This window comes from Lygodium microphyllum, chromosome 8 (genome assembly GCF_053477565.2).
Source record: "Lygodium microphyllum isolate KBCC chromosome 8, Lygodium_microphyllum_v1.1.10, whole genome shotgun sequence".
NCBI classification, from domain to species: domain Eukaryota; kingdom Viridiplantae; phylum Streptophyta; class Polypodiopsida; order Schizaeales; family Lygodiaceae; genus Lygodium; species Lygodium microphyllum.
The window spans coordinates 32928071-32953348 of NC_141142.1; the positions used below are offsets into that span (position 1 = coordinate 32928071).

General features: G+C 46.8%; 1 protein-coding gene across 2 annotated transcripts in view; it reads left to right on the top strand.

Annotated features, from left to right (window-relative positions):
- Positions 1 to 25278, top strand: part of LOC148032127 (cilia- and flagella-associated protein 58-like) — a 156263-nt gene that overhangs the window by 92158 nt on the left and 38827 nt on the right. For both annotated transcript variants that reach the window (XM_087682755.1, XM_087682754.1), the window contains 2 exons: positions 2857 to 3096; positions 4248 to 4388. In XM_087682755.1, the coding sequence (XP_087538881.1) occupies positions 2857 to 3096; positions 4248 to 4388 (381 nt within the window). The remainder of the gene's footprint in view (positions 1 to 2856; positions 3097 to 4247; positions 4389 to 25278) is intronic.

Here is a 25278-nt window from a genome sequence, read left to right on the forward strand (position 1 = left end):
CAGCTTTCAGCCCTGTTCCATCAGTTGTCCAGCCCTTACTGACTATACCCACACTCCCTCCAGCCCTTGGCGCCCTATTTCCAGCTGTCACCTTGCTGCCAAGAGGTCATCCACAGCTGCATTTTGCTGCAGACTGCCATCGCCAGCTACTAACATCATTTTCTCCCTCTTGCTGCCTGCACTTTAGCAACTGCCAGCCGCCCTGCATCAGCACACACCTCCTCAGCTGTCATGCAGCCTCCAACTGCTGTTGGTGATCAGCTACCTCCGGGTGGTTACGCTACTGCATTTGCTTGATTCACCAGACAGCTGTGTTATGGTTTCCAGCCTGCTGCCCTTCCACATTCAGCTTTGACTGGTGGTTATGGGCCTCAAGATCCATCTCTGGTGGATGTCACTCTTCGACTACTCCCATTGCTTTGCCCTTTGAGCAATCTGTACATTCTTGCATTCATTTACAGCATTGATTCTTTCAATTCAAAGCTCTCTTTCTTCTCTGTTTGTGTTTTGTGTTTTTGCGTTTATTACATTCTTGTCTGAGTTCTTGTGTTTTAGTCATGTTCATACATTCTATGTTTTCTCAATGCAAACCCTCGTATCACTTCATAGTAGCCATAGGAGGAGAGAAACCTTTGTAGGCCTAAAGCTTTCATCTAGCGTCTTCTAAAAGTTTGCGAATAAGGGTTTTGAGATGTACATTCGTACCCTTCTCAAGAGTTTGATGGTGTAGTTAAAGAAAGCTACATGCATGGTCTATCATGGAATTGGGTCTCTCCAAATCAATTCTCTTAGATCCCGCTATAACATTTGAAGGGACCTCTTTGGTAAGACCAAAGTCTCCATCCATCAATCAAGGAAGTAACTGATCTGAGTCAATGTACCATCTCCTCTCACAGTGTATTACTACTCTAATCCTCTACCTAGAGCAGCCCATAAATTTTGTCTTGATCCAAGTCTTCTCTCTAAAGTCAACTGAATCCAAGTCTTCTCTCTAAAGTCAATTGTCATCCTCCACCATGAAAGTGAAAATCCTACCTTTGTTAGTTGCAATAGCCCCAAGTAGGATGTCCCCTTTGGAAAAGAGACCTATCCAGGTTTGAGAAGTAATCGTATCTATCTTCCACTCAAGAGGGACTCCCTCTATCGTTATCTCTATCATATCTCTGACGTCTTTGAGACTTTGTAGTCTTTGCCTCTAAATAACTAGCGGTAACTCTTGAAAATCGAACAAATCTCCCCCCAAGAAAGATGGGTCCTTTGTCCAAGGGTATAGCTAGACTTATGGAGGATAAGACATGAAAGGGCTCTAGAGGATATCCTCATCCCTGATGGGGACTTTTGAGTTTCAGAGGCCACCTACTTCATAGGTCCTTGACATGATTGTTCTAGTCCCACAACCATCACATTTTTGGACAACATTTTGACTAGTCTTTGGCTGGTTCCAAAATTCAAGGCAATTGATTTTTCAGTTATTCTAGGATACTTGTTCTATTTCATTTTTTGGAGGATTTATGAGATGTTCAAGGAGCTTCTGGTGGTTGTGTTCAACATGATCAAAGATTCTAATTCCAATCTCAGTATTTGTTGGAACAAAAGTTTGAGGTTTGAGTTTTGAGAATCAACAATGAGTTTCTTTAGTGCCAGTTGGCATTTGGATATATTGATCACCTTTTGTAAATCGTGAGAGAGGTATGCATACACATTTTGCTTCCTAAAATGTGGCTAAGAGGGGGTGTTGAGATTTTATCCAACTTCATTTAGCATATGCCCATATTTTGAGCCGGACAACTTTTAGGGTCAATCTCCACCCATCTCTATTGAGTGCTGTCCTAGGTTTGTCCTATTTATACAACACCCATGTCTCACACATTCTTCCATTATTTCACAACCTTATCATTCCATCATTCTACTCATCCATTAAAAATAGACTATTTTCATGTTTCTTTCCTCCACTCTCTATATTCCTCTTTTCCACCGCGCACGCATTTTTTAATCCATACTTGTCATATTTAAAGAGGATAATCCTTCATTTAATTGGATTTTTGACTGGTCTGTAGGATCTCTTTAAGTCTCTGAGAAACCAGTACGTGCTAGGACTTATAGTTGGGCTTCTAATGATAGAGGAAACTAGTTAGTATCATTCTTGACACCACATTCTTGAATTAATCCATACAGATGGTGATATCTGAGAGCATGATACAATTTCATTTCTTGGTTTCAGCATGTCTTTGCTTAGCGGACCTGGGTAGACGGCTAGGAACACAAAAATGCGCAAGAGATTTTCTCCCTCTTATATTGTGTTTTTTCATGTGTAGGTTGTTAATCTCACTCTTGACAAGTAGGTAGTTAGGGCTCTTGGGTGCTCTTTTTTGGTGCTGCTTTCAAGCACTTCGCTCCAAGTCTCGTCAAGTGATGGTCCATGTCATGGTGTCCTATGACTTGTTAATGGAATAATTTGGTGGTTTTCATGTATGTGATACTCCAAGACTGGATTGGAGACCCCATGAGGACTTCACTTGGGTTCCTTGTGATATATCTTGGATGTCATGTGGGTATTGATATCACTTCAGAGCAGCAATTGGCACCAATACTCAGCTTATTGTATTCTTTACCTCGGGTTCATTTTCTGAGGTGTCCATCAATATCAAAATTTCTCTCATTGTATTCTTTCCCTCTGGTTCATTTTCTGAGGTGTCCGTTAATATCAACATTTCTCTTCTTCGGAAATTCTTTTAAATACTAATTTGCTTCTTGCAAGTAACTAAATTCACATTTCAATAGTTGTTTCGTTGTTGTATTAGGATTAGTTCCGTTAATAGCAAGTTATACTTCTCTTATTCAAGGAACTTGTTGCAGCTCATAAGGAGAAATGAAGAACTATCACTTCTGTATGAAAAAATTAAGATTCAGCAGTCGACACTTAGCAAAGGGCAAGTTCAATATAGGTGTCGGCTCAATGAGTTGCGTCTATTAAAAATAAAATTGACTGAGCTGAAGAGAGAACACTCTATTCTTCAAGGATCTGTGCAAAATATACACGTTTTGAAGAGAGAAGTGCATAATTTGGGGCGAGAGCTACTTCAAGAACGAACGAAGGTAAAGAAATACAATTACTGGATACTTTTAGATTGGCAATAAAGTTAGAGAACATAATTATTTTGTGTTTAAGCAAACAATTTCCAGCTGTAAACATTGCTTTAATGATTCTGAATGTGTGTATCGTAATTTGTTACTCTTTGATTTTGTGTTTTAAAAGATAAACTGACATGCCAAGCTTTTTCTTTGAAAATTTTTTCGAGATGTGCTAGTGAGTGACTAGAACAGTTCTCAAAGTATGATTTTTTAGAGTTCAACACCATGCGAACCCTTTCATTATGGCTTCTGCTGATTTCTTTGGATGTTCATTTCATTTGTCACGATTTCAGAACTTAGATATGGAAAGTAATTGGAGAAACAGGTAAATATTCCTCATTCTGCTAGTCAAGCATGAGTAAAGAAATGCAACTGCCAAGGGATCTTGCTTTTTATGTGGTTATGAGTGACCATTGGCTTCATGTTGTGTCTTTAAAATGACCTCTTTCATTATGCTCTTATGGGCTTAGGCTTTGGATCCTTTACACACACCATCTGAAGAAACCAACATTTTAGGCTACATTCCCACCTCAATTTTGTGAAAGCAGCATCCTACCGTCAGCCTTTCAACCACCTTTCTGGTTGACCAACAGGTTTGACTTTCTAGATCCTAGAAGTTTGTTCCCCTTGACCACAATGTTTTTTGAGCAGTGAAGAGTACTTACATCAAGCCCATTAGAGCCAGACAAACCTCATGTGGCAAGCATGAATCTATCTTCAAAGAATCAATTGAAAAGAAAGTGTTGTTTTCTTTCATAATGATACCTGTCAGAGTCCATATAATATTTCGGTAACCATGTGATGAAATACATATTAATCTTGTCGAATTCTCATATTGACTTGAAACTGACATATCAAGTTGTCTTGGTATGCCAAATTGAAAGTCACAAGCACTCAGCTACTATTGTTGAAGAGGTTTTCCAAAGGTAGTGTGTATGATCTTCAACCGATAAGGTGTACAGGAAGATCTGTATTTGTGATGGGTTTGAAACATTTTGAATAAAATCTAAATATAGTAACATATAATCAGTCATTGCAAGGGAAATCTCCCAACAGAACCATTGTTATGTCATGATTATTCAATATGAAAAGTTATTTTGGACATGTTAATGCAGGTGAAAGCCTTGTCTGAGGAACTAGAAAACCCTTTGAATGTTCATCGTTGGCGTCAGCTTGAAGGAACTGATCCAACAGCTTATGAGATGATTTTGAAGATTCAAACTCTGCAGAAACGCTTAATTTTAAAAACAGAGCAGGTAAACTGACTGATCTGCAATGCATTGACCAGTTAAAATGAAGTGTATTTAATGGCAATACAGATGTAAAACATGTGTGAGGGGTTTGCTGTAATGCGTGGTCAGACAATCTAATAGTATGTTTTAAATTAAAAAGCAATGATGCAGTCTATAGTGTCAGGTAATGCTGTGTGCTGGTCTGAAGTATATGGCCTAACAACAATGAGCAGTCTATAGTATGTTTTCTCCTTGTACTTTTTAATGAATGTTATGCAAAGTAGCTGTAAGGATATACGTGCCAAGGACCGACATGGTATTCTAGCAATCATGGTAGAAAGTGCCATGCTGAGTTTTATTCCATGGTCAATATGTTTATCATTGTTAATGATATTACTCAAAAGAAAATACAACAACAAAGTACGAGTGCCCAACAATCTACTTACTAGAGCCCAACAAAGCAGTGGAGTGTAACACCGTTCAGGTTTGCCAATCCTGTAAAGTGAAAAACAGGCTATGGCAACCCTAGGTGTGAAGGAACTTGTGCCAAAGCTCCTACCGATGCCAAGGGACCCTTTGACACTACTCCCAGTGTCCTTTGAGGGAGTGAATGATGGATGAAAATAACTCTGCCAAAGTGGCATACACCAAAATACTCTTTCCGCTGCACATCAGCTGGCAACAGAGTGGGCCTTCCAAATGCGCTACCCTGTGAGGCTACCAATAATCTCCCACACCTCTAATCATGATGCAGTAGGCTTCAATACCTGTTGCCTAGGCAAAGCCTCCAGGCCTACTACTACACATGAACCAGCCTCAATAACGAAGATCACATCGTGCATCTTGCCCTCCTAGAGTACGTGGCCTCACAAGATCATAAAAGTGCTTCAGGGTCTCTAGGTGCAACTGTGGGCAACCTCAGTAAGCCCTGTCCTGTTGCATCTATGCCAATCAGTTGCCAATGATTAGATCCCCATGGCCCACCAGCCACAGGAAGTATGGGACCCTCCTCGATTGTCAACTATGTTATCATCATCTCCAGAAAGTGACTGTAGGGGTCTGTGATGCTATCCTCTACCCAATGTAAGAGTCCACATCATCCTGCATCAAATATGCCTACTGATTCATGCAGTGTAGGCGAAGAAACTCACTGCCTTCTGTGAAACTAAAGAGGCAGGCCAACTTCACTCTCCCAAATTAAATCTCAACTCATCCAGAGCTTGGCCCTCCTAGATCTATAACCACCACACTTGGGTATCTGACTAGGCAAGGTATAAGTCAAGCTTGCAATACTTCTCTTACAGTCCTCTGTCTCAAATCCTCCTCCAAGGGAGATTGGGGAAAGCTAAGCCTTGCTGTCTATCCTCTATCGAAAGATAGGTTGCCACCCACATGTATGATGAAGAAAGTGTTTTTAGGGGGTGCCTTTGATCATACATGTAAAATTGAGCTGCCCCCAACCGAGGCCCCTCTACACATGCTTTCTGTGAGGGGGGGCAAGCCACTCCTGTGGCAATCTCCAACTATCTAGCTTCTACTCCCCTCTTGCTCCCACTCCTTGTTGAAGGATCCACAAGTCTGCATCACTACAGATATTTCTCCAAACTCTGATGGAATTGGCAAGTCCAGCCTCCCAAATAGCCTACTAAGTGCACTCCACAAGCTGCAACCTTTTTCTATCCAAGACCTATGGATTCTAGATGATCGGCTATCCATTAATGTACTTTGACAACACAGGGGCCTCTACTCTAACACCTTCTGCAGGCATTGTCAAACTCGTAACAAACTGCAAAGAAAAGATGAACCAGGGATGGAAGAAGCTTCCAAGTGCCAACTCAAGTGTTGATTAGAGATCCTTGAAATGAAGATAAATTGGCATTTACCACACATCAAAGGCAAGACTTCAACTTGAAGGTAACCATGTGGGGAGTGGAACTCTTGTGGTTTTAGAATTTAACCAAACTTGAAAGCCTAATGAACAGATAGCAAACCATTCGAGAACTCATAGCTAATTGTGGCTTAATTAATTATGTTTGAGCCACAAAAACTCATGCTCATTTCATGACATGCTTGGCTCTCATTAGAAACTATAACCGAGATACTAGGACTTGCAAGTTTTTCTATGCCTTGAGGTTTGGCCAACGATTTAGAGAGTGGAGCCCCAAGAGGAACACCAAGGAAAAAGGAATTCTCTTGCAAGAAAATCTATCTTGTAACATCAACAAGCTTTTATTTCATTCTTTTGACAGAGTGCTCAGCATCTAGATCAGTGACGGAGATTGTGTAAAAGACAAATGGTATTGATGTGGCCTTTCTCGACCAGCACTTAGGGAATGGGAAAGACCAAGTTCTGCCGGATTCGGATAGTGATTCATTGGCGGAGGATTCCGGGCAGTTGATAGAAGGGGATGAGACAGGTAAACGCCAAAAGATGTCGGTTGAAGATCCGCTATTATGCCTCCCAAATTTGCATTGGCTAGAGGTCCATGCTTTTGGTCAAGGACCTGATGGGTCTCTTGAGTTCATGCTGGCCACTGCCAACCATCTTATGTCCGATTATATACATGTTAATGAGAGTAAAGCTAACTCTTTTCCGAAAGGGGATCATGTAGTTGTAGTCATGGGAATGGAACTGGTTCTACAACAGATTGTTGCCTTCCATGAGAGGGCAGCCATCTTTTATTTTACAGGAAGGACTCCCTTGATCACAAGGATTCGTACATGGCTGCAGTCTATGCTTGTGAATGTGCAACAATGCCAAGAAGATGCTTTAGGGCATGTGCAAAACCCTCTTGTTGAAGAAATTTATGATGGTCCCAAGGGGTTTTTTGAGTTGCTTTTTCGCTCCTCAGAAGTGCAGTCTTTCATCATGCAACGCATCCCTTTGTTTTTGGATGGGGAGCTGGTTCACATGGTCCCTTGGAGGCCCATGGCCGAGTTTCAGGAGGTGTTGAGGGAGGCATGCCCTATTTGGGTGGAGATGGTTGATTTCCTTGCGCATCTTTGGAGACTCCTCCCTTTGGTCTTGAGAACCTTAGGCGACGTGTTGGTAGAGCCTCAGTTGGCTTCCTGCAATCGGAACAGGGCATGCATGCTTTTGGACACAGGAAAACCTTCCCGCAATCGGAACAGGGCATGCATGCTTTTGGACACAGGAAAACCTCGCCCGACCAAAATCTGTTTTCAGGTTCCAAGACTGTAAACCTTGGTTTTTTTTTTTTTTTTTTTTTTGGCAAATAAAGTTTGGCTAATCATATCACTTCAGAAAAAACCTGAATACAAAGAAGTGCTCATGCTCAACAGACCAAGCTGGAGCTGGTGAAAGTCACAGATACATCATATATACAAGCCTCTCAAGGCGGTCTGGGGGGGATAGGGGCAAGAAGCCCATTGGGGGGGGGGGGGGGGGGTATCGCCATCTGCGGCTGCTTGCTTGCATCACGAAGAACAGGTCGTGGCCGCCCCAAGTGCGCATGAAATGACCACGGAGCTCTTGACGAGCCCTGGACTCACTCTGCACCTGATCCCATCAGCCTTGAAGGGAGTGGATGATGGAGGTCTAGAGCTCCGCTAGGGTTGCTTGTACTGAAGGTCTCTCTTCGCCGAAAGCCACTTGACACCGCATCTTCCAGATATGTCAACCAGTAAGACTCCCTATGATTTCCCATACCTCAGAGCAGTCTGCTGTGGGCTCTAGTGCCCGGCGGATGGGTAGAGCTTCTAAACCCACCACTGCGCACGACTCTGCCTCGATCATGAATATCATGTCCTGCATCCCGACCTCATACAGAAGGTGACGACCCTTACTGACCGCCTGCTAACAGAAAGCACCCCAAGAGATACATCCAAGGCTGGGTGCTATGCGGCACAAGATGTGGCATACTCCTCTCCACACGAGTTGTGCCGCCTCACACGACCAAAGGCAGTGCTTTGGGGTTTCCATCGACTGCTGTGCGCAGCACTTACAAACTCCCTCCTTTTGCATGTGGGCAAGCCAGCTTCCCACTGCCAAGCCTCCATGTGCCACCAGCCATAAAAAGTACGAAACCCTTCTCGGCCTCCAGCTGTCCCATAGGCGGCGCCAGAAGGTCCGTCGGAATGGCTCCGTGATGCTGTGCTCCGCCCAGTGTCTGCTACGTGATAGCGCCCAATCCATGTCCTCCTACATCAGTACGTGTCTGCCAATCCTGGTGGTGTACTCCAAGAACCTCGGTGGCTTCTTGGCCACCGTAGTGGCCGGCCAAAGCCACTCTCCCAAATCCGACTCCAGCTCATCAAGTGGCCTTTCTTCCCAAATCCAGAGGCGCCACTCCCTAAGTTCCTGGCAAAAGACCAAAGGGTCCAGCCGCCATGTCTTCCCCTGAAGGCCAACCACCCGGATCCTCTTCCATGAAAGGATAGCTATCCCCTCGTCTTGCTACCCTTTGTCAAGAGCCAGATGCCCCCCCTCCTACATTGTGAAAAAGGTCCCAGGTGGAGCGCCACCCACTCTTCCTGCCACTTGTAAGGGGATGCCTGCTGGTGAAACCCTAGTGGCCTATACCTCCCCGGGATCTATTGGCTCACGGAACGCGGGAGCAAGCCACTCCTGAGGTATCGCTGCGTTTATCTCCCTTCTCCTCAGCTCCACTCCTTGCTGGTAGCTTGATGCTTGCTTCAGCACCTCCTCGTCCACCATCCTGTGCACCTCCCGCCATGTCCTGATTGTACGAGCCGGGCCAGCCTCCCAACTAGCCCACTGGATGTGGGGGCGCTCGCCGATGTGTGCCCCTTCCCGGTCCCTAACTTGGGGGTTCCAAATCATCGGCTGACGGTCTATCTCCTCCTGGCAGCCTAGGGGGCTCTGGATAAGGGCCTTATGGAGGCCCTGCCATACAGGAGCAAGTTGCGTAGAAAGGGTGATCTGGGGGGGTGATCTAGGCTATCGTGAAGATCCATCTTAGGGACGGCCTCCACTCACTGCCAAGCCTCGGTCTACAGTCCTGAAGACCCTCTTACAGTAGGACCTTCCAAGTCTGCCCTCCCGGTGTGAGGCTGCGGACAAGAACATCTCAAGAGCGAGCCTCACTCTCTCCAGCATAAATTCGTCGCCCTCTATGTAGAGCGCTATGTCATATGCATACTCTGAGTCTACAGCTCGGTCTCCTCTCTTACTGGAAGTCGGAGGCCACGTAAACTACTCACATGTGACCTCAGGAAGTGAGACATCGCCTCTGCAAAAGAGAAGGAACAGGTACGGGGCCAGGGGGCAGCCCTGTCGGACCGATCTCTCCAGCCAAAACTCCTCCCCTCACCTCTCTCCTATGAGAACCTTGCTGGTGGCCGATCTGTAAAGTGCGGAGACCTCGGAAATCCAAGCCTGGGGGAAGCCCAACCTTACCATGGTGCCCCCTAGGAAATCCCAGTCCACCCTGTCATAGGCTTTCTCAAAATCCAAGAGTAGTACGACCAGTCTCTGCCCACTGTATTGGGCCCACTCTTTCGCCTCAAAGAAGGTGAATACATTGTCCGGGATGCTCCTATCTTGGTCAAAGCCTGTCTGTGTGTCATGGATGATGTCTGGAAGCAAGGGGTATAGTCGCCTACCAATCATCTTTGCCAGTGCCTTATAGGCCACTGACAGTAAGGTGATCGGTCTCCACTGGAAAAGCTCCAACCGGTCTCCCCCTTTGGGGAGAAGATTGATAAGACCTGCCGATAGACTCCCTGGCATCTGTCCTGAAGTGAAAATCTCCTAAAAGGCCAACAGTAGGGGGTTCTCCTCCACTTCCTAGAAGATAGTGAAGAAAGCCTTAGAGAGGCCATCCTCTCCCGGGCATTTCTGCTCGTCCTGTGTATGGAAAGCCTCGTCTAATTCCTTCTCTGTGAAGGGGGCTAGGAGGGAGCGTTCCATCTCCTCTGTGACGAGGGACGGGATATTATCCCAAACCTGCTATCTACATCGCTGTCCTCTAGTTGAGGCTATCTCCTACTGGAAGAGGCGACTATAGTAGTCGGTGGCAATCTCCATCACCTCGTCTGGGCTATAGAACAGGTCCTTCCATACTGATCTCGGAGGTTGCATATCTGCTCTCCAAAGGTGCGAGGCTGGTGCACCTGAAAAAACTCCCTGCACATCGTGCCCCCCTTCCGCGCATAGAAAGCTGCTGAGGTGCAGAAAGAGAACTCAGAGCACCTGTCCTCTAGGCCAGCAATGGCTGCTTGCGCACGCATCTCCTGTGCATGGAGAGTGGGATCCCTTGGTGCCACCTATAATAATCTTTGCGTGGCCGCAAGGTCTCGCTGGAGTGCTCTCTCCTCCCAGCTCTGCTGCCTCGCCTGTATGGTTGCCTCTTGGCAGATTCTGCTCGACTCAGCTAGGGCCTCTGCAACCTCCTCTGCGATTTGGCCCCTCCTGCCCCACTCTCTGGTCCAAATTTGCTCTATCTGTCTTGTCACCTCCTCCCTCCTGTAGATCGAGTCAAGGATTCGACAAGATCGTGAGTCTAGGGCAGATGCTGGGGGATCTAGTGTTAGGAGAACCGGGCAATGAACGGACATGGTGGTGCCCACCAACTGCCCAACCGAGAGCCTCCCCACTCTCCCACATAATACCTGTCCAACCGCTCCAGCAAGACTCCACCTAGCCGCCTGTATCCCCAAGAGAAGTCCAGTGACCTCTCCCTCTTGTGGAAGGCAGGGTCTCTCCTCGCATTGTGTGCTCCTACTGCTAGTAGAAACACCTCCCATGCCTCCTGCTCCTCCCCGACCATGCATTGGTAGTTTCTCCCTCTGCCCTGCTAGTCCTCCAAAGCCTCTAGGTTGTTGAAGTCTCCTCCAACAATCCAGGAGTCCACCTCTGGGAGTCCTTTTGCGATCTCCACCCAGAACCTGCTGCGTGCCCTAACCTCCGTAGGGGCATAGATATTAAGGACTCCAAGGCACGAGTCCCTAATATCCAATCTGATCCATAGCACCCTCCCTACCACTATCGTCCCGTGGTCTCAAACACAAGTGGTAAGACTCGGACCAATAGAGGTGCATACGCATCCACTCCTACCGCAGGCACCTATGGCGTGCTCCCAGTAAGTGTGCGAGCTACCTGGGAGTACCTTCCCTACTCGCTGGGCCTGGGTGGGGGTGAGCTTGTGCTCCTGTAGAAGTAAGATGTCGATCTGTCCGGCAAGGGTAGGCTGCAACTCCTACCGAACAATCAATTTCTTGGAACCACGTGCCCCACTATAGTGGAGGCTATTCACATTCGAGGATGCAAGATGTAAGCTCATGGAGAAACCTGTGACTACCCGAATAGGCATCTGTTTGGTGTGGAGGCTGCTGTGTGACGAGGAGGAGCTATGAGGCATGCATGTACGCTTTGACGCTGGTCTCGACGACGAGCTCCATTCCCCCATGGTGGCCCTTGGCCGGACCAACGGGGTGATAGAAGTTCCAGGTGGTACTATCAATGCATCTATCAACCATGTTGAGAGTCGAGACTCTGTGCAATGGTAGAAACGGGCCGCCTGTGCCAGGGGCCACTCAATCACATCCGTAGGAGCTCTCAACTCTGGAGGGGCTCGAAAGATAATGCTCAGGTGAGGGACCTCGGCACCAGCCCACCAGTTAATGTCCATCATGCAACCAGGCCATTGCTATGCAAACAATGCTAGTCCTTCTGCCATCCATTGGGAGGTGTGGTCCGCCAGTTGACTTTTCAACTCTTCCTCTATTTGTGTCGTCGTCCAGTCCCCTGAGTGAGAGGACTGAAGAAAAAAGGCGTAGTTTGGTCCATCCGATGGTGCTAGTAGATGGACCTTGCCCCTCCTTGACTTACAAACCACGAAGATCCCCACCTCTAGAGGTAGTGGGAACTTTCCGCGCTCCGCAACTCTCAAGTAGGACCATGGGCCACTCGGGAAAAACTCCTGTGGCAATAGGTGTGCCTGTCTCGGGAAGGTGTGACGGGCGACAGGGGTGGATGAGCTGGTGGCTATATGGGACGGGGAGGACTGCTGGTGCGAAGAGGATGTAGGCGTGTGTGGCTCATCACCTCCTGTGGGAGGCAGGGGGGTGGGACTAGGGAGGATCACGTGAAACAAGTGCAGATCAGGGGAGGTGCTCGGTATGGGAGGTGGTGGGGGGGAGGATGATCGAGGGATGGTGGGGTGGACAGAAGTACATGGCGGGTGTGGGGGGGCGCTAGTGGTCCTAGGAGTGGGGGGCTGTAGGCCAGGGTCAGTGGGGGGGAGGGGCCTGGGATGTGGAGGGAGGTGGGTGTGGGGGCTGTGGGGACTCAGGAGTGCTAGTCCTTCTGCCATCCACTGGGAGGTGTGGTCAGCCACCTGACTTTTCAACTCTTCCTCTATCTGCGTCGTCGTCCACTCCCCTGAGTGAGAGGACTGAAGAAAGAAGATGTAGTTTGGTCCATCCGGCGGTGCTAGTAGATGGACCTTGCCCCTCCTTGACTTAAGAACCACGAAGATCCCCATCTCTAGAGGTAGTGGGAACTCTTTGCGCTCTGCAACTCTCAAGTAGGACCATGGGCCACTCGGGAAGAACTCCTGTGGCAACAGGCGTGCCTGTCTCGGGAAGGTGTGACGGGCGCCAGGGGTGGATGAGCTGGTGGGTGTATGGGAGGGGGAGGACTGCTGGTGCGAAGAGGATGTAGGCGTGTGTGGCTCATCACCTCCTGTGGGAGGCAGGTGGGTGGGACTAGGGAGGATCACCTGAAACAGGTGCGGATCAGGGGAGGTGCTCGGTACAGGAGGTGGTGGGGGGAGGATGATCGAGGGATGGTGGGGTGGACGGAAGTACATGGCAGGTGTGGGGGGGGGGGGTTAGTGGTCCTAGGAGTGGGGGGCTGTTGGCCAGGGTCAGTGGGAGGAGGGACCTGGGATGTGGAGGGAGGTGGGTGTGGGGGCTGTGGAGACTTAGGAGAGGTAGTCTGTGGTGCGGGTGGTGGATGTGGGGGGCTACGGTCCTATCGGGTGGGCGGGCAAGAGGGGGATGTAGAGTGCTTTGCCGAGGGGGCGTCGCACGCCCACCTACTTCCTACTGCCGAGGCTGGGTCTGAGACGCAGGCTGCGCCCCCCCTGGTGTCTCCCTCTCTGTCGTCTCTGGACCCGTGTGAAGCCATTAGCGTCCACCTATGGGCCAGTCGGCGGAGCCACCTTGGCTACGAAATGCGTGCAACCTGCTGCCCTGATGCCCAAAGTCGTGACAGCGCAGGCACTGCCTTGGCTGCCCAGTCACAATGACCTGCTGCCTAAAGGAGTGCCCGCCCGCCTCAATCTCTAGGAACTGTGGGATATTCTTGACCTCTTTTATTTCCACCCGTACCTTTGAGACTCCTGCAGTTGTCACTGCATCCGCGAAGGACGCGGGAAGGATAGTGCTGAAAAGCCTTCCAAAGTCTTCCACCAACTGGCGATACTCAATCCCCAGGCCGATAAAAAGAAGAGTGACTGGGTGCCAAAGAAACTTGTTGTGGAGTGCAAACGCCTCCACAGTAAAGCCCCTGTACCAAGGGACCATGTGTATGACCCCCTTCGTAGACGCATATGGTGAACTGGTGAGTAACTCGCAAGCTGCGTTCGCCGAGCTGAGCCGGACCATGAAGATCCCTTGGCCCAATTTGACCGCCTCCTCGATCTACGCTATCTCAATGCGCACCGTGGAGTGTAGCCAATCCCGAAGCTGGGCTCTGGCTAGGGAATGTCCTACTACCTGACCATAAATCGGTGTTTCCATTAGCTCCAGCTCCTTAGCTTGGACGGCTAAGAGCTGTTCCTTAGAGAGGACTATGCGCAAGGTGTTTGATTGGGGGGCACTCGCTGAGTGCGCCGGTGTCTCACGAGGGGTTTCCATTGCGCGTCCCTACTGAGAGGATTAACAATCACGTCACGGTGCTACCTAAGGGGGGGGGGGGGGGGTTGCTACAGATGGAGGGAGCAACTGGAGGGTGGGGGAATCGATGGCGAGGGAGGGGAATCCTACTATGTTTGCTACGGATGGGTCCGAGGTTGCGGACGGGGGAAGTGCGCCGGGGGGGGGGGGGGGACGAATTGTTTGGGCTAGGCGGGGGGAGGGATGACGGGCAGGATGATGGCCAAGGTGGGGCGATGGGCAGGGCGGGGCGACGCGCAGGGTGGGGGCGATGGGCAAGCAAGGCGGGATGACGGACACGACGGGCGATGGGGTGGGGCGACGGGCAGGGCGGGGCAGGGTAGGGCGGGGCGACGTGCAGGGTGGGGGTGACGGGCAGGGTAGGGCAAGACGACGGATAGGACAGGTGACAAGCGGGGCGGGGCGATGGGTAGGGCGGGGCAGAGCGGAAGTCTGGCGGAGCGACGGGCAAGACAAGGCGAGGGCTCAGGCGGGGAAGGAGGGGGCACCAGCGCAGGCGACAATTGTGAGGGAGTAGTCGGGGCAAACCTTGGTTTATGAGTTGAAATGGGGTACTTTTACAGGACATTGTTTTAGATGTGGCCAATTGGGCAATTTCATTTCAGAATGTGACAAAAATCTGGAGGTTTTGTAGCAAACTATAGATTTAGATATGGATATGCAAGAACACCATCCTCCCCACACACTTCAGCAGCCTCAAGCTAATTCTGAGATGCTTCCCCAACATGGTTGGGATGAAGGTAAGAAGGACATTTCTCAAGTGGGTCTTGAGCGTACTTCCATTCTGGTTGAGTGGAATGTGTCTTCTCGGGAAGATTCTTGGGTTTTAGTGGCTAGACGTAATGCAAGACAAGCTTCTCGTTCGGCTCCTGCCCACCCATCGCCACATCCCATCACTCAGACTTTTCAACGCAAAGATAAGGGGTTTTACATGAACCCTCAATCTTCATGTGCTCCGGCGGGGGATGATAAAAGAAATTCCAATTCTGCTTTGTGCTTTGATGCGCAGGGGAGGCTTGTGCCTCCTAGGGATGTTTTTCGTTCGCAGTAATATCGATTTCCTTCTCGTGCTTCGATTGCTAGTTTGCAAAGGGCAGACCTTGTTGATGTAATCCGAAGCGAGATGGAAAGGTTCCAGGTTGCTAAAGCTATAGATGTAAAATAAAAAGGAAAAGCGGTGGTTCAGTAGTTTTCTCTTTTTTGATTTATTATGAGAATTGCTTTTTGGAATGTGAAAGGTATCTCTTCAGGCAGCAAGCAGTATCGGTTGTGGAAAGTTGTGTGTGCTGGAAACTGGGATGTATTTTGTGCGGTGGAACATAAAGAGCATGCTTTGGTTGGATCCTCTTATGTTTATAAGGATTACGTTGTTTTTTTCAGTGGTCGAGCCCCATATAAATCTGGAGTTATGTTGGCTGTCAAATCCTGCCTGCAACCATCACTGGTTTCTCAAGACCCTCAAGGTTGATTTGTGATTCTGGAGATTCTTTATGAGGGAGAGGTTTTGTGGTTGGTGGGCGTGTATGCTCCTTCTATGGCAAGGGAACCTTGTCAACTTTGGGATGGCCTGCACTGCCTTTCCATGGCTCGTCAAGGTTTTGTCATGGGCGACTTTATTGCATGTCTATCTAGGGATCAGGCTACTTCTTTGCACTCAGTTATGGATGGTCCTGAGCGATAGGCTTGGGATGCCCTTGCAGCTGGATCTTTGAAGCAGGACATGTGGTCGTGGATGTATCCATCACAATCTGGTTATACCTATCGATCTTTGCAGCATCCTAAAACCTAGGCCAGACTGGATCGGATATATATTTGTCAGAGTGATTCCTTTCTTCCGGCAGTGATTGACATGTGGGTGGAACGACAACATGTCTTATCAGATCACTACCCTTTGGTCTTGGAAATAACCCATAGACCTGTTCATGTATTTAAGGCCCTTCTTACTTAGTTGCCACTTTGTTTTAATCAATCTTTTCTGCAACAAAATCAGTTTTTGGAATATGTTCAGCAAACTAATGGCTTCTTTTAGCTTGAAGGTCCTATCTGGAGGGAGGGAGTCATGGGCCATTTTTAGGGATAATGCCAGACAATTATCCCATCAGTATGGTATTCAGCATGCTTCCTCTTTACGAGCTGAATTGCAAAATGCCCAATCTTTATTGGCCCACTCCTTGTCTCTAAGTCAATCAGGGGATCCTAATGATGACTTGCTCACATGCATTGAATGGTTGAAAGGCAGGGTTCATTCTCTTCAGGAAGAGGAATATGTAAAATACAAATTGCTGGCCAGAGCTGAAGCTTTATACGATAATAACTATCAATCCCATCAATTATTTGCGCCTGCACCAGAAATATTCCTAGGAGAATATTGTGCGCTTAATGGATGAACGGGATATTATGGTGATTGATCCGGCCTTCATCATTCGTATGTGTGTCGACTTTTATAAGTCCTTGCTAGGTCGGCAAGAGAATTTTTCTGATGTTGTACTCACTGCTCGCCGATATATTTGCGAGTTGGTAAGCAACCAGGTCAAACCAGAATGGGTAGACTTAATGGAGGCGGATATTTCAGAAGATGAAGTGGAAGAAGTGCTATCCCACCTACCCCGAAGAAAAAGCTCGGCGGTGTGCCATTAGATTGGAAGATTGTTGTCATTCGGTTGTTGCCCAAGGTTCCTTATTATGCTTCAACTCGATATTGAGAAGGCATTTGATCATGTTAGCTGGTCTTTTTTGCGGCAATTATTTTCTACAATGGGATTTGGCCCTCGCATGGTTTCTCTTATTAACACTATTGGTCAGGGCGCTATGGCTTGTATTGCTCTTAATGAAGGGATCATGGAAGAAATTGCCTTATCTTGGTCTCTTAGGCAAGGTTGCTATTACGAGGACGTGAAATTTTGAGATGCTTTAATCTTGCTAGTAACATTTGATTAAGTTATTAATCAAATGTGCAAGGTTGTTTAGCACATGTGATGCCAAGGACCAAGCGAATACATCTACGTACTCTCGCAAGAGAGTGACAAGACTCGTTTCTTCTTCCTCAGTCAAGTCATCGGCAATGAAGGCTGGTCGGGGTGTCTCCCCTTCTTGGGCTAGGTTCACCTCCTTGACCTTGGCTGGTCCCTCCGATCAGTTCGCTCATTTGCCCTTGCCGTTTGGCACCCAACAGGATCACTACCCTATCTCCTCTCTTGAATTTTGCAAATCTTTTAAGGAGGTCCTGTGGTTTTCATTGTTCGTCTGTTCATGTGTCCTTGGATTGTTTCGCTCTTTCCTACTTCAATCGTGTGCAGGGTCAACAGAGGTTGGGAACCACTCTAAGTTGCAAATGGCTTAGCCAATTTCATTACAGATGGGCATGTTTAGTTTTGGGCAAGGTCAAAAGGGCTGAAACTAATTTTCAAAATTAATTGAAGGAAGGCTGGTTTCATGGTTTCATTGCCGGATTTCACGATCTCCTTGGCTGATTCAAAGGCCCCCTGCTGTTCCAATAATCAGCAAAGCATTCGGGCAAATTGCCCCTTGATTTTCACCCAAGACTTGCTCTAATGGAACCCCAACTGGTCAAATGCTGCTCCAAATTCACAATAGATGGGCTGGCATCTAAAATCCTCACAATTCCACGAATTTCCGGTGCTGATTTCAGTGTACAATGCCTTTGACTGATGGCACGGGTCCCAAGGTGGCTGCTAAACCCTAATTACTGCTGTAATTTAAGGTTTACTGCAGTAAACTCTCTGTTGTCCACCAAATTTGGTTGTACTCTACTACCAATGGCTGAGAATGCTTGAGCATAGATTGGAGGAGATAAGAGAATGCTGTAGAAAGAGAGAAAATCAGCTGAAATGTATCTTTTGATTTGTAGCTCTGATGACAAATCTGATGGCACCAACAGCTTTAAAAGGGGAGGGGGGGGGGGGGGGGGGGGGGGGCGTAAAACTCCAGCTTGGTTGGCGAGCCCTCCTCTTCTACCGCCGCCTCTCTTGAGGCGGAAGAGAAATCCTGCTGCTCCCTATCCTGTCGCGGCACGCGATCAGTCGTCGTCGCCTCCAGAGCCAAATCTGATCACCTCCTCTTCCTCTACCAAGCTCGGAACGGCTGCAATTCAGCTTCCACCACCCTCCAACAGCCTTCTCCCTAGTTGCATGGGAAAGTTTTGCCAAGTAGCAGCCTTCGTAATGCATTTTCAGCCATTAAATTAAATTTTCAAAATTAATTAATTCTGAAAATTAATTTCATCCCTTTTGACCTTGCCCAAAACTAAACATGTCAATCTGTAATGAAATTGGCTGGGCCATTTGCAACTTGGAGTGGTTTCCAACCTTTGTTGACCCTTAGACTAGCATTAATTAATTAATTAATGCTAGTTCCTAGTGTCACCACTAACACTTAATGGCCAAACAATTGTCCTAGGGTCCAACCTGGTACCAACTAACCACCAAAACTTAGTTGGCATAACTTAACACAACTTTTGCCTTTAAGACCCACTGCATCCTCGGGGTCCTTGGCCTATTCCCATGAAATAACTGCCATGTGCATCACATGTGCTAAACAACCTTGCACATTTGATTAATAACTTAATCAAATGTTACTAGCAAGATTAAAACATCTCAAAATTTCACGTCCTCGTGACAGCTGCCCTCTCAGCCCTTTGCTGTTTGCTTTGGTCACTCACCCGATGCTCTCCTTGCTAGATAAGTTGGCTGATCAAGGCGAGATAGTTGGCTTGTCTCTTCCCAGTGGTACTCAACTTTTGGGTCAATCTTTGGCAGATGATTCTTTCATGTTCCTTAAGGCTGATCGCACTAATGTCAATCGGGCAATGGTAGCATGGAATCTTTTTGCTTTGGCATCTGGTCTTCATATTAATATTCAAAAATCTACACTTCTATCCTGTATGGAGACTGATCTGTAGGCCCTAGGCTGGCATGGAATTGTGATCTCAAAGGGAAATATCACCAGACACTTGGGATATCCTATTGGTGTGGAGGTAGCGCCCTCGGCCTTATTGGATTGGATGACCTCTCGGATTCATGACTGGTTTATGTACTAGAAATCTAAAGACTGGCCTTTACATGTCAGATTGAAAGTTGCTCAAAGTATTATGATCAGTATGATATCATTCTTTTTGCCATTGCTTCCCTGGACTAAGAAGTCCCTTTTGGAACTAGTTCAACCTATCAGGTTCAAGTTGTGGAAAAAGAAGGAGAACCGTTTGGGCTAGGTCTGAATTTCGTGGCAGTGTGTGACTATACCTAAACGAATGGGGGGAGTAGCTTTGCTAGATGCTAATTTGCATATGAAAGCCTTGAGGTTGGCCCTTTTGCAGGTGCTATGTGTACAGAGTCATCCTTGGCCTGATATTGCAAAATTTTTCATTGGAAAGACTAGCATCTCCCATGGTAACACGGTCATTGGTGCCTCCTGGTGGCATGTGCTTAATTCCTCGAGGACTGTTAAGATCACCCAGTCTTTTCTCATTTGATTGCATCTTGGCAGGAGATCCTACGTTTTTCAGGTTGGAGCCCTCTTGAGATTCGCAAGGACGCGAATTCGCTGCCAGCAAGAGAAGTCTTGGCCTCCTCCAGATTGTTAGATTCACCAGACAAAGATTTGCACAGACTCAAGTTTAATCGGATGGCTCATTTGGGGTTGCAGACAGTTTTTGACGGTGTTATTCTTGGACAGTCTCGGCTTTACTCTTTTCGGCATATTCGCCAATGCTTTCGGGTACCTCAAGGATATTGTAACATCTAGTCATCCATACAGGTCAAACTTAAAAGGTTCTCTCCTTTACCAATGCTACAGCCATTGTATCCATGGCATGATTGGAAGTTTGTGATACCGGATGATTTTGAGAAGAGGTCTGCTAACCAAATATACCATCAGATGGTGGAGGCCAAGAGATGGGTCACTACAAAGGTGAATAAATTATGGCATATTAGGGATGGAAAAAAGAAGTGGCACAAAAGATTCCTTCAGATTTGGAAGTCCAAGGTTCCCTATCAGGGGAAAGTCTTCTTGTGGAGACTGCTGATTTGTGGTCTTCCAATTGGAGAGGTGCTACGTGCTCGAAAGATCTCTGCTAGTCATTGTGTATTTTGCACTACATGTGATGAAACATTGCTTCATCTTTTTGCCTCTTGTCCAGTTGGGCGACAAATCTGGTGTTTTATTTCTCGCGTGTGGCTCTTGACGAATCAGCTACACATAACAGCCCGTTCATGGATTATGGGAAAGCTGCTCTCCATGCCTTCTTTGCATTCTAATCATTCTTGCTTGTTCCAGTTCCTAAGATGGACTGCCTTGTGGCATATCTGGCGTACTCGGAATGCCTTTATTTTTGATTTGGTCTCAAACATCCATGGTCATGTGGCCCGTATTCGAGGTTTAGTCCTATGGAAGATTTCTTCTATGATAGCAGCTGACCTCGTCCTTCCTAACATTGCTGCCACCTGGCTAGCTATTGTTCGCTCTACACTAGCAGTGTGATTTTCTCTATGTTAAAAGTCATGATAGCCTTTCGCCACTTTCTTGGATGACCTGATGGTCTGATGTAACAGAATGTAAGAGATTTAGTGAGAATGCTGACCAGATGGTTTGATGTATATATTTTTTCGAAGAGAGAGTTCTAAGCCGATCTGATGGTCTGATGTAAAATATTTACTTAATTCAATTATCTTCAGGAAAAAAAAAGAAATGATAGAGTCGATGGAGGAGATGCCATCGCCTGTGCGCGAGGCCCTAGTGCCGCCCGTCTGATCTGCATGTCACCTTCTTTGCCATCGCGTGCACCTGTGCAGGCTAGACATAGCTGGGACTTGAAGTGCCGACCTCCTGCCCCATAATGTTTCGCCATGTTGCAAATAGAGGCCACCAAATTCGACCATTCCCATGCCCTCTTGATCGTGCATGCCTCAGTTTCTCGTCCAGATTTGGAGTGGCACCGCGCTGCAGTAAATCCTAGCCAGCGTACAAGTGAAATCGTCTGAGAGAGGGAGCGCCTGATCACATAGATCACATGCAGGTATACTTTATCTGTTGCCCTGCCAGCCATCAGTACTGGGTCTGTTGCCCCTGGACGCCAGCAGTGTGCATGTTACTGTGCCGAGAGAGAAAGAGAGACATAATCTGGGAGCGTACGACTGCAACCCTACACAGATCAGAGAGCTGACCTGTCCTTGTACACACAGAGATGTCAAAAGATGATGTACCAGCGAGACAGTAGGGTTGGCGGGGAGGAACACGGAGTGAACTCGGCAAACATGGAGAAGAGAGAAAAAACTTTGATGAATGGAATGATGAAGTTCCGAATCATGGAGTGAATGTGTATAAGGGAACAAGGGTGCCGTAGCACAAGGAAGATGATGAAGACAACCACGAACCACAAACCGCAATGTCCTCCTGAAGGGGTGTGAGGGTAGTGGAGAGGCTGGAGAGAAGAGGTGATAGACTGAATGAATCAGCCGTGAGGAATGAATGAGAGAGCGGCCTATAAATAGGCATAGTAAGTCTAGGATGGCGCCCCTTTTTGGGGCTGCAAACCCTAAACACAAAAACACAAAAACTGCGGGTGAAGGGTTTCTCAACCAGAGAGAGAGAGAGAGAGGACAGACCTGTGCAGCCCAATAGAGGCCTGGTTATGGAGATACTACAGGAATCAAACGGTATTGATATGGCTTTTCTTGACTAGCATGTAGGGAATGGGGATGATAATGATTTGGTCGATTCAGATGGTCACACAGCAGCAGAAGATTCTGGACAGTTGATGGAAGGGGATGAGATGGATAAGCGTCGTAAAATGTCGGTTGATGAACCGGACTTGTGTGTTTAGGATTTGCCTCAGCCAAATGTTGATGCTTCATGCTCTCAGCCTGAGGGGCCTTTACAGTTTATGCTGCCTACTACTAATAATCTAATGTCGGCTTACGTTTAAGCCAATGAGGGTAAAGCGAGTTCTTTACCAGCAGGGGAACATGTGGTAGCTGTCAGGGGCACAGATCTGGTTTTACAGCAGATTGCTGCTTTCCATGAGAGGGAAACCATCTTCTACTTCACGGGAAGGACTCCTTTGATCACTAGAATTCGTGCATGCTTGCAGTCTATGCTTGTCATTGCTTCTGAGATGGGTCAAGCTGATGCCTCAGCACAAGGGCAGGGCTTGCTCGTTGAAAAAAATTATGATGGGCCGAAGGGGTTCTTCGAAGTCCTTTTTCACGCCCCTGAAGTTCGTGCCTTTATTATGCGACGTATCCCTTTGTTTATGGATGGTCAATTACTACATACGGTCCCCTGGAGACCTATGGCGGAATTTAAGGAAGTACTTCGGCAAGCATGTCCTATTTGGGTTGAGGTGGTTGATTTTCCTGCACATCTTTGGAGACTTCTACCTTTGGTGTTGAGAACACTTGGTGAAGTATTGGTGGAGCCTCGGTTGGCCTCCCACAACAAGAGTAGGGCCTGCATGCTTTGGGATATAGGGAAACCTCGCCCACTGGTTCGAGGTTCTGGGATTGCAAACGTTGGTTTACGAGCTGAAATGGGGAACATTTGCTGGTCACCGTTTTAGATGTGGCCAATTGGGCCATTTCATTTCTAAATGCGATAGAAGCTATCATGAGGACATGTATTTTTGAAACCTCACTTAACATGTGGATTAATTTTTAATCACATGATTAAGTAAATGATGCACATGTGAGGTGCAATTAGGGTTAATGTAAATTTACAAGCCCGGGACTTGAAGAAATCACGGGATGTCAAAGGCAAAAGTTGCTATAAGTTATGCCGCACGGGTACTTGGTGGTATCTGGTGCCAGTTGTTGGCCTAGGTCATCCATTTGGCCATAAGTGTCAGTTGGTTATACTAGAGAAGTGGCGTTTAATGGTACCTAACGTCCATCTAATGGTCAAAGATGGCGCATAGACACTCGCGAATGGAAGTTACCAAGCCAATTTAATTATTGGCCAATCATATTATTTTTCAGGGCAATGAAATAGTTATTAGATTAATTTTCAGTATTTTAAGACTGAAAAGTAATATTTAATTATGATAAATGTTGGAAAAACCATTTGGGAAGGTTGCCACTTGTGAAAAATGCCCATGCAAGACTGAAAAACGTCTTTAGAGGCTGGAGAGAGGCATTCCTATAAGTTCAACCTGCAAGAGAGAGGGAGGGGAGGTTGTTGGTCTGATTTGCAGCCATCAGAGGACCTTCTGAGGCAGCCAAGGGCAAAAGAAGGCCAATCAACAGCAGGAGACAACATCTACAGGCTGTCGAGGCAAGGTAGCAGTAGTAAATGACTGATTTTCTTCAGCTCTTTGCATCTACATGCTGTTGTAGCAAGGCAACAGCTGCACTTGACTGACTTTCAGTCATTCTTCGTGACAAAACTTTGACTTTTCTCTCTCTACATCTTTCCCTCTCATCTCCCAACCATTTCACAGCCTTGCTGGTCACATTTGCATCAGTTTTTGCACAGATTGCTGGTCAGTTTTTGCAATGAGTTTGTGATTAGTTTGGGGTCACATTTGCAACAGTTTGTGATCAGTTCTCAGATCTGCAAGTGTTTATGATCAGATTATGCTCAGTTTTCAATGGTTTACATCTAGTTCCATGGACAATAGCATATGTTATGATGCCATTGATGTTTTAGCCATTGTTTGTGCTTGGGTTATGCTATGCTATGGTTTGGTTTTGCCAGATGAATTGAGCTCATGAGAAATAGACATGCAACATGATAATCTAGCAATGTTTTTGAGATTCTTTGTGAGTCTTATGTTATGTTATGTTGGCTGGTAATTTTCAGCATGTGTTGGGTATATGGAATGCTTGAACAACAATGTGCAATGATACCCTATGGAAATTCCAATGTATTACTTTGCTTTTGATGCATTTGGCAGTGCAATGGAGGATGATTGCAAGGATTTCAAGGGGGAGGGTTGTCATGAGGACATGTATTTTTGAAACCTCACTTAACATGTGGATTAATTTTTAATCACATGATTAAGTAAATGATGCACATGTGAGATGCAAATAGAATTAAAGTAAATTTACGCGCCCGAGACCCGAAGAAATCACGGGATGTCAAAGGCAAAAGTTGCTATAAGTTATGCCACATGGATACTTGGTGGTATCTGGTGCCAGTTGTTGGCCTAGGTCATCCATTTGGCCATAAGTGTCAGTTGGTGACACTAGAAAAGTGGCGTTTAATGGTACCTAATGCCCATCTAATGGTCAAAGATGGCGCATAGACACTCGCGAATGGAAGTTACCCAGCCAATTTAATTATTGGCCAATCATATTATTTTTCAGGGTAATGAAATAGTTATTAGATTAATTTTCAGTATTTTAAGACTGAAAAGTAATATTTAATTATGATAAATGTTGGAAAAACCATTTGGGAAGGTTGCCACTTGTGAAAAATGCCCATGCAAGACTGAAAAACGTCTTTAGAGGCTGGAGAGAGGCATTCCTATAAATTCAACCTGCAAGAGAGAGGGAGGGGAGGTTGTTGGTCTGATTTGCAGCCATTAGAGGACCTTTTGAGGCAGCCAGGGGCAAAAGAAGGCCAATCAACAGCAGGAGACAACATCTACAGGCTGTCGAGGCAAGGCAGCAGTAGTAAATGACTGATTTTCTTCAGCTCTTTCCATCTACATGCTGTTGTAGCAAGGCAACAGCTGCACTTGACTGACTTTCAGTCATTCTTCGTGACAAAACTTTGAATTTTCTCTCTCTACATCTTTCCCTCTCATCTCCCAACCATTTCACAGCCTTGCTTCAAAGATCTCAGCATTTGGACCCTTGGAGGCTGAGAAATTGCAAACTTCTCTGTTGTAAACCCTAATTTACAACAGAAATTAGGGTTTAGCAACAGCCTTGGGAAGCGTGCCAAAATTTGGAAGCTCCAAGACTTGGATCCAACAAGGCTGAAGTTGAAGTCCAACTAAATTCAGCTAGAGGATTAGCCAACCATTGAATTTGGGGCATTTCCATTGTCTATGAAGTAGGTGAAGGCCAATTGA